Source organism: Scophthalmus maximus, chromosome 1, assembly GCF_022379125.1.
Source record: "Scophthalmus maximus strain ysfricsl-2021 chromosome 1, ASM2237912v1, whole genome shotgun sequence".
Lineage (NCBI taxonomy): Eukaryota > Metazoa > Chordata > Actinopteri > Pleuronectiformes > Scophthalmidae > Scophthalmus > Scophthalmus maximus.
Genome location: NC_061515.1, coordinates 30,810,001 through 30,820,000, shown reverse-complemented (window position 1 = coordinate 30,820,000; position 10,000 = coordinate 30,810,001). Strand labels below are relative to the sequence as shown.

Genomic DNA, 10,000 nt, shown 5'->3' with positions numbered 1-10,000 from the left:
TGTATGAGTTTGTGTTTTTCAAATCCTTCCCGATTTCAAAAATGTGACCGCAGATATAACGACAGATTTTTCCTCCTTTTGATATTGTAATCGAAGAACGTAACCAGCATGCGCCTGCGCTGGAAGCAATTTTCCAAGCACAAAGAATCATTTCCATGATGCATGCATGTGTCCACCGCCTGGTCATCTCACCCTGGCCATGAGTTCGTCCCATCGCGCGTTGAACGCGTCCAGTTTCTGCTGGATGAGTTCGTCCAGCACGCCTCCGTCCATCAGCGTCTGGGCCAGCTCTCGAATCTGGTTCCTGTTGTCCTCCGGGTGACGCAGCAGGACGTCCAGGCTCTGCACACGCACACATCAACAACAACACAGACAGATTTAGAATGTGTCATATTCCTTCTTCCTTCTACTCCTGCGCCCCCCCCCCCCCCCCCACTCACATCCAGCGCCTCCTGCAGCTCCTCTGCTCCTCCCTGCAGGTTGTCCGTCTCGTCCAGCTTCTGCTCCAGCTGGTCCAGGAAGGTGTTCTCCTGCTCCAGGTAGGAGAGCAGCTCACACCAGCACGCCCACACCTCCTGAAAACACACACACACACACACACACACACACACACGCACGCTGAATCGTCAGGAGGCACAGAGAGGGCCGAGACGGAGATGGAGAAAGAGTTGGTAAATTGGTTTTGGAGAGAAGACAGTCGGAGAGGAAGCAGAAAAGAGTGCGAGTGCTTCAACCGTCAAGCCGAATTAACGCGACGACGCAGAGGTAATTATTTTTTCAGGAAAATGAGGCAGAGAGAAGAGACTCGCACGGAGGTGAGCAGGAGAAAAATATCATCTTGTCAATTTCCGGACAGGTGGGACATGAAATGGCCGTGGAAGTCATCTCGACTCTCCCGTCCTTTTTTATATTCACATATTCAGTCAACATCTGTTCTGCCTCGACATGTCCGACGGGTTTGTTTCCGTCTGTGAATCAGCTACACATGAAGGCGATGGCTCGTCTTCATTGGACGGTGAAGGTAAATACACTTTCAGCTTAAAGGATAAACCTTAACGCACGTCGTGTCCTGATGCTCACCTCCTCTGAAAACACTGATGAGAGTGAGAATCACCTTGACGTTGACGCACAATTACGTTTCTCCATCAAACCACCATTGAGAAAACGAGACGGAGAACGCAGGGACGCCAGCCGTCGTACCTCCAGGGTTTTGCACTTCCCGTCCAGGCGGCTGCACAGGCGCTGGTAGTTTGCCGTCAGCACGTCCAGCTCCGAGCGCAGGGCGTCGTGGGCTGTGGGCGGGGCCTTGGCGATGAAGCTGTTCACGCTGTCGGTGAGCAGCTTCACCTTCAGCTCCTTGGAGTGGACCTCCTCCTGCGCCCTCTGATGGAGACACAAGGAATCAGAGACAGCTACAGACATAGAAAGCGCGGGATGTTTTCTGTGACGCGTTCTTGTGATGTTTTCAGAAGTGTCAATGATCGTGTTTACCTCTTCAGTTCCAATCCTCGTATAACTCCACACGTATCCTGATCACCTCTGCTCCAAAACACCGACGCGTTCACTTGAACCCGTTTGATTGGCTTTTAATGCCGATGTGAAAGGAACAACGATAAAACTCTCTGCACTCAGCACAAACCCAGGCTGAGGCGGCGCTTTCACCACTATAAAAGTGGACTTTTAAGGGAACGGGGACGCGGCTGATTTAGTTCGTCTGCGTTAACAAGTCTTGTTATATTAACGAAAAGTCTTAAAAAGACAGAGAGCAAGAGATAAAGAAAAAAGCGAGAGGAAAGAAGTAAGGAAAGAGAGGGAGAGAGGGAGTGTAATGGACGACCGGTTGGATGCATGAACAAACGAATCAATGCTTCTCTGCTCGACGAAGCCACAGAGTGTGAAGAGAGCGACCAATCGATGAATGAGAGTGTAGCTAATGCTTTCCCAGAAAGACGGAGGGAGGGAGGGATTACGAGAATAAACCACCGATTCAAGAACAGGCTTTCCTTTAAGGTTGACCCCAAAGAGGGGGCGGAGGAGGGGGGCAGGAGGGAGGGGCTGGGGAGATTAGCAGGAGCAAGAGCGTGAAATCAATTTTTCATTTTCAACTTGACGACCAGGTAAAGTTTATTCCCTGGTGGTGGGGGGAGATACTGCAAAAGGCTTCTACATCACAAAGCATCAGAAACACATCGCATTCAGGTGACGGAAGATAAAAAGTACAAAGTGCAGCGGAGAACAGGAGAATCAGAAGCAACGGAACGGAGGGAATGAGGGTGGAGATGAGGCTCGATAAAGAGCCTGGAGGCTGCGAGAAGATGGAGAGAGAGGAGAATGAAAGAGAGAGAGAGAGAGAGAGAGAGAGAGAGAGAGGGGGTGTTCAACATCAACAGTGAGCGGAGAGGCCGACGCAGGGACGACGGGGCGTCATCGACCTGGAACCTACCAGGACCAGGACGGAGCGGCGGGGAGAGGAGGACGAGCAGCGGCTGCACAAAGTCGCTCAGAACCGAGACACAACCTCATTTCACCTTCACACACACACACACCTTGAGCTCCTCCACGGCCTTGCGCAGCTCCTCGGGGGTCTTGTACGTGAAGTCCCGCTCCAGGTAGTCCTCCTCCGCCTGGTTGATCCACTCCTGCATCTCCTGCATCTCCTTCCTCAGAGCCATGGTCTTGTCCAGGCCTCCCTTCAGAGCCGACTTCTTAGCGTAGGCCTGGACGGCGGCGAGGGGAACAAGACGCGCGGGGGGTGAGAGCGAGTCCACGGCGAATCTCGGGAAAGGAGGGAAACGGGCGGACGCACCTGTTTGCAGACGTTCTCCCACTGGGCGTTGAGCTCGTCCAGCAGCTTCTGGATGTGGACGGCGAACGGCGGCTCGGCCTCCTTCTTCAGGTACAGGCCCACCTCGTTGATCCCGTTGACGCTGGGCTGGATGGTGTGGATGTCGTTCACCAGAGCCTGAGAGCGGGACGGGATCACGACTGCACATCATCGCTTTCCGTCCGTCGTGAGTAATCTTTGATTCAGAGCTCTTTTTTTCTTTCTTTTTTTTTTGAAAAAAGTGATTTATCTGCTCATTTCCTCTCAGTTTCCTTGAGGGACGTTTTATATTTGGGTATTTTATGATCTCTGATTATTATTTCATGACTTCTCTGGGGCATTCATATCCTTCCACTACTCTTGTGAACGTGTCTGAGGTGGGTGCGGTGCAACCAGCTCACCGTGCACTGCTCCAGCTGCTTCTCCAGAGCCTCCGAGTCGCCCAGCGCCGGCCACTCCTCGTTCAGGAACACGTCCACGTCCGCCATCCACTTCTTCAACGTCGTGACGTCGTTCTGGAGCAGGGAGACAACAGGGGGCAGACAGGATGAGCCACGACGCCACTCGGAGCCGTCCTCTGGAGGCGACTTACACCTCAACATTCAGCGCACCGTCGCTCCAGTTGGATCCTTGAGATGAATCAATATACATAAAGGACACTGATAAAAAAGGCTTGTTGTGGTGGGCACCGCGCCCGCAGACCACGAGCCAGAGGAGAGGATGAATCAGCAAACCTGTAAAGCTGCCGTTCGCTTCGTCTCCTCCTGCAAACGTTGTCTGATGCAACATGAGGAGTTTTAAAATATGAAATAGTTGCACGAACTTACTTCAAACTTCTCCGAGTGGGAACGGAGATAACAAATGAAACACTTGCAGGCCTGTCGCACGCAGAATGAATCAGCCTCGCCTCTTAATGAAGCGTTCAGTGTTTAGAATTGTTTTTTACTCTTTGATAACATATCAGGTGCTGTGTGGTGTTTTCAGTGAGGCGTTGGCAGCTGTCAATCGTAAGACGGTTATGATACAACATTTGATTTTATCCCGCTCCCTCTCGTCCATCTCACCTCAAACTGCAGCAGTTTGGCCATGAGCTCCTGGATCCGCTGGCCGTTGTCTGCCAGCGTGGCGCCCAGTCGCCTCCAGCGCGCCATGACGGCGTCCATCTCTATGCGATACCTGCAGGTGGCACAGAGCATCGGCGAGAGTCACCGGCTTCTCCCGCCTGCGTGTTCTAAAATGCACTCTCAGACTTAATCGTGAGAAATCACACAGTGAGTCTAAGTCATCGCTTCCAGTTCGTCAGTGTCTCACTTCTGGCTGATGTCTGCCGGAGCCTTGAGGAAAACCTGCTCCACGGCGGAGGTCAGGTAGTCGACCTCCCCCTGGTGCTCAGTCAGAGCCTCCTGCAGCGCCTGAGGGAGAGACGCAGTCAGACGGGAGCGGCGCATTGTCATGTCATGCAGGGAAGTCCGGACGTTTTCCTGAGGGGCTGTATGTGAGAACGGGAAATATGAGGACATTTCCTGGAACTTTATCTGCTGTTGTGAACACGTCTGACGGGGACAAGCTCCTGCTGCGCTCGTCATCTGTGAAAGGCGGACACCATTTCACCGTACATTCGCACTTTTCCTACCGTCATATGTCAAAACACCTGCTGTGTTGTTTCTGTGCCCATCTCTGAAATGAGATCAAGAACAAATATATCTGTAATCACATCCAGTATGTGACAGAGGCAGGTGCGTGGTTTGTACCGCACGCTGCTGGAAATCATCCAGGATGTAAATCGGTTTCAGGAAACAGGAAATTGGTTTTAAATGTTGTGGCTGATCTGTGTAGTTTGAGTCTATATCTGATTTAAGGATGAAATAAGACTCTGCAACATCTGTGGCTATTACTCAGAACAATTCAATTATACCACATTTATCAGAAGACCATCTCTTTATCACGTCCGCTCCTCTATCTCAGAAAAACACTGCGACAAAACTCTTCCGGCGACAAGTGATGTCATCTTCCTCGGCCCTGTGTGCGTGGTGACACGGGAGCGCGAGGGATGACGAGCACGAGCGGCTATGAGCCGACGCAACACTCGGCTGCCGCCGGTGACATTTTGAAATGAGATTCTTTTTCACACCGTTTGGTTTTTCCAAACCCGCGTCGCTACACGATGAATGACGAGTGGACGGGCGAGGGAATCCCTGGTTGGAGTCGCGGTGGATGATTCTGGGGAGGAAAGTCTTGTTCGCACCGAGGAGGCTCAGCGGCTTAGTTAACACACACACACACACACACACACACAGACACACACACACACACACAGACACACACACACACACAGACACACACACACACACACACACACACAGACACACACACACACACACACACACAGACACAGACACAGACACACACACAGACACAGACACACACACACACACACAGACATACACACACACACAGACACACATACACACACACACATACACACACACACACACACACACACACACACACACACACACACAGACACACACACAGACACAGACACACATACACACACACACATACACACACACAGACACACACACACACACACACACACACACACACACACACACACACACACACACACACAGGCGCCTTGCCTGGTCGGATCCGTCCGTTACTGTGGCTTTACCCACAATCCTTCTGCTGCCACACTGAATCCCAAGCAGCGATGTTTCACGGACTAGTTTTGCTCAAAGTTTTGTCCTTTTTATGTTTTTTTCTTTCTTCCTCCTCTCTCTGAAATATATTTCTCTGACAATGACTTGTTGGTTGGGTGGTTTTAAAGTTAAGGCAGGGGTGAGACTTTTTCTTCAGAGACTTTGTCAGATAAACAAATCAAGACAATAATCATTAATCACAGACTTTAATATTTGATCGACGCAGCCCATCTCTAACTGCTGCAAAATCAAAAATCAATCGCAGGATGTAATGACATTAGAATCAATCATGAGATGCCGCAATCAGAATTTTTAATAACTTCTAACAGTTGCTGTCGATAATATTACATCATCTCTGTTCAAGCTGTTGCTACTGTCTGCTGCAGTTGAGCCGGTCAGGACTCAGACTAAACTCTCCTTTATTTTTCTTTCAGAAAGTGACGAGAATGAGACGCGACACACACACACACACACACACACACACACACACACACACACACACACACACACACACACACGCGCGCGAAGAGGTCCGGTCTCTCTGAGCGTCGAGACGGGAAACAGCTGTGTCAGAAAAATCAATGTCGGCCAATCGGTATGCAGAATTAATTCAAAATTATTAATCTACAATCGACTTTAATTAATCTGCAGCTTCAGTTGAAGGTAAAGAATATCAACAACAATAAATGGTTAATAAATATGAATTATTGAAGTATTTGTGAACTTCTGTCTGCAGCCTCAGTTAACTTTCCATTTCAATAATTGAGCAACAATTTAGTTTATTCAAAGTTGTTTACAGACAGAATTTAAGATTAGATTTATGACAATATCTAAACCATGTGCCGTGTAAACCTTCGTTGAGAATGACCTCTTCTTTTTAAAAGCAGGGGGTCGCTTCCTGAACGATCCCCTCAACATTTTTATGTGGGACAGGAATGTGGGCGTGTCCCGGTGAATCAGATGCTCGCTCTTTACTCGCCGTGTTGCGCGTGTGAATCAGACTCTCAGTTAATGGAGCGTGTGTCGTCTGTATTCTCTCTCCTCTCTCTGCGTCAGGGAGCAGCAGAAAACGAGCTGCTCCGCCAGTTTGGCATCGCCGCCAGGCGATAGACCTTTTACTGCTCGTAGTAAAATCTGATTACAGTGTTATATGGCCTAACAGGATTACAGAGCCGGCCTCGTTTTGGCATTTTATGGGAATTTGTAAATAGAGTTGAGCGGCGGTGTCGTCGGGGGCAAACAGCTGAATCACTGTGGACCGATGACCTCCATCCTCACACCATGCAACGCCATCGGAGCCCTGATTGGTCGACTGCTGAGCTCTAACAGTTCAAATGTTTCATTCAGCTTTTGGAATAATGCAAACAAGTTTTAAAAATGATAAACCGTGGCGTTGTTTGAGTCAGAGTCGAGCAGGAAACACAAGGAACAGAAATCTAAATGCAAACAAACATGAGATATTAAAACAGGACGAGAGGAGTGTGTGTGTGTGTGTGTGTGTGTGTACCTCAACATCCTTCAGTCTCTGTTCCATAGTAGGGTACTCGGTAACGGCCGTGGATGGCACGGCCAGCTTGGCCTCGCACTGTTGTAACCATGCCAACAGCGCTGATATGGTTTCCTTATAACGAGCCGGGGGCAAGCTCTCCAAAACTTGAGACAGACAGAGAGAGAGGGAGAGAGATGTCAGTAACCCGCAAGAGCGAAATACACATCTCAGAGAAAACTGATCAGGACTAAGATATTAAATGTGGGAAACATCGAAGCAAATATTTTCAGATTGATTTTAAAAAGTCTGGACGATAACAAACCACATGAAATGTGAACACTCACACCTCCACTATGGTTTCACTGACTCATCATGTTTGAATGATTCATTCACGAGATACAGTATATTCATACAGGAAAGCGGATCATTTTAAAGGGCAGAGGATCGTTTCACCCCTGCTCCTCTTGTGACTCATTGAACTCCTCATAAAGAAGCTTCCTCCGTTTGAACCGTACTGATTTACAGAAACGCGCTGACCTGAATAAAAAACTACTAGAGGTACAAAAGTATCATCTTTTTTTAATATACGACTCTCAACCGTTGCCGTCCTTGGGAGGTTGACAGAGTAATCTCTGTGTGTGTGTGTGTGTGTGTGTGTGTGTGTGTGTGTGTGTGTGTCAGACATCTCACCCCTGGAGTGGATGAGAAAAGCGCAGTGTGTGTTGCGAGGTGAAGAAACTGTAAATACAGGTATAGATTGTCTGCTCGGGTGTCAGCATCTTTCTTTCTCCCTCTTATCTCCCTCCTTCTCCTCCTCCCTCCTTCTCCTCCTCCCTCCTTCTCCTCCTCCTTCTCCTCCTCCCTCCTTCTCCTCCTCCTTCTCCTCCTCCTTCTCCTCCTCCCTCCTTCTCCTCTTCCTTCTCCTCCTTCTCCTTCTCCCTCCTTCTCCTCCTCCTCTTCCTTCTCCTCCTTCTCCTCCTCCCTCCTTCTCCTCCTCCTCCTCCTCCTTCTCCTCCTCCCTCCTTCTCCTCCTGCTCCTCCTTCTCCTCCTCCTCCTCCTTCTCCTCCTGCTCCTCCCTCCTTCTCCTCCTGCACCTCCTTCTCCTGCTCCTCCTTCTCCTCCTGCTCCTCCTTCTCCTCCTGCTCCTCCTTCTCCTCCTTCTCTTCCTTCTCCTCCTGCTCCTCCTTCTCCTCCTTCTCCTCCTGCTCCTCCTTCTCCTCTTTCTCCTCCTTCTCCTCCTTCTCTTCCTTCTCCTCCTGCTCCTCCTTCTCCTCCTGCTCCTCCTGCTCCTCCTTCTTCTCCTGCTCCTCCTTCTCCACCTTCTCCTCCTCCCACCTTCTCCTCCTTCTCCTCCTGCTCCTCCTTCTCCTCCTGCTCCTCCTTCTCCTCCTTCTCCTCCTTCTCCTCCTTCTCCTCCTCCCACCTTCTCCTCCTTCTCCTCCTTCTCTTCCTTCTCCTCCTTCTCCTCCTTCTCCTCCTTCTCCTCCTGCTCCTCCTTCTTCTCCTGCTCCTCCTTCTCCTCCTTCTCTTCCCACTCCCGACATTTTCCTCTGTCACTGCCTTTTCCCCTCTGTGTCATTTCCCTGATCATCTCTGATCATCTCCTCACATTCAAATGTGTGATATATTCCAAAGACGTCCACGTGGACAATCTCTTTCCCGTTGCGGCCCACGTTGGCAGCCTGCTGCAGCCCACCCACACACACACACACACACACACACACACACACACACACACGCACACACCGTCTCCGACAGATTTGCTGTGGCAAATGTCGTCAGAGGTCACAGGCGTCAGAGGTCAGAGGTCAGAGGTCAGAGTGACCGTTCAGCTGGCGGAGGTTTCAGCGTCTCCTACCAAGGACACGTCACCAACTGGCTCTTCAGCTTTAGTGCGTCGTTTTAAAATGATTGTTACCGTTGGAGATTAGATTCTAACTATGATAATTGGTATTTGCTCAATGAAACGAATGAATAGTCTTTGCTGTGGAAACTGGAGAGCAGATCTTATGGAAACTGTTCTGCATCTTCCCACGCGGTGAGACGCTGCTGCGTTCGCATTCACTCTGTTTCCCGTCTCTGCTGAACGTCGGGGTTGTTGTTGTTGTTGTGGGTAGAGACATTTGCCACAGCAAATCTGTCGGAGACGGTGTGTGTGTGTGTGTGTGTGTGTGTGTGGGCTGCAGCAGGCTGCCAACGCTCAACAGTCACTTCTATTCTCTACAGTGCTGAATCCAGACTCTAGCCAAACTATTAAAATCGAGGGCACCGAAACAAAAACAGGGGTCAGGAGACAACAGCGCCACGGTGACCCCGGTGGGATCAACATGTCTCACCCAGCTGCAGCTGCCTCTCTCTGGTCCGCAGGTTTTCCAGGACTTCCTCGTAGTGCTCGTCGAAGGCGCCGATGTCGGCGTCCAGGAACGCCGAGGGGTCCGCGCCCCCTTCTTTCTCCTCCTTCAGCTCCGTCAGCTGCGTCTCCAGCAGCTCCACCTGAGGCTGCAGGGCGGCCAGGCGAGCCACCTCCTCCTGACGGCACACGGAGGAAGAGGAGCGGGTCATATCTCGTTGCCAGGGAGAATCTGAGGAACTGAGCCCGTCGCCTACTGCTGCTCCGCCCGTCCAGCTTTTCTTTTTCAGTTTCAAACATATTCAAATCACATTGTGAGTTTTTAGTTGAAGCAGGTAGGCATATTAATATTCGCTGATCTGTCCTTGGATGGAGGCTTTGAATGCAGCGCGGTGATTATGTAGCCCGGAGCCCGGAGGAGTATTATTTATGATAGTGTTAGAAAACGCGAGCAGTAACCTTGTTCGTGTTCGTGGAGGCCGGGTTTGCTCGCGGGAAGGTTGCTCCGTTTCAGTGTGTTCTCTGAAGTCTTTCCTGTCTAATACGACGATGGGAGCTCGGGAACCCGCTCCTCTCGTGTCTGTGAAAGTGTGTGGGCGACCGTCTGAGGGAGAACTTTGCTTGTGTGAATATG

At 50.4% G+C, this 10,000-nt stretch overlaps 1 protein-coding gene across 8 annotated transcripts in view; it reads right to left on the bottom strand.

Annotated features, from left to right (window-relative positions):
- Positions 1–10,000, bottom strand: part of dmd (dystrophin) — a 154,378-nt gene that overhangs the window by 59,770 nt on the left and 84,608 nt on the right. For all 8 annotated transcript variants that reach the window (XM_035626047.2, XM_035626075.2, XM_035626055.2 and 5 more), the window contains 10 exons: positions 9,353–9,545; positions 7,034–7,179; positions 4,136–4,236; positions 3,889–4,000; positions 3,226–3,339; positions 2,807–2,962; positions 2,547–2,717; positions 1,201–1,383; positions 441–575; positions 193–342 (listed from right to left, as the gene is read on the bottom strand). In XM_035626047.2, coding sequence (XP_035481940.2) covers positions 193–342; positions 441–575; positions 1,201–1,383; positions 2,547–2,717; positions 2,807–2,962; positions 3,226–3,339; positions 3,889–4,000; positions 4,136–4,236; positions 7,034–7,179; positions 9,353–9,545 — 1,461 coding nt within the window. The remainder of the gene's footprint in view (positions 1–192; positions 343–440; positions 576–1,200; positions 1,384–2,546; positions 2,718–2,806; positions 2,963–3,225; positions 3,340–3,888; positions 4,001–4,135; positions 4,237–7,033; positions 7,180–9,352; positions 9,546–10,000) is intronic.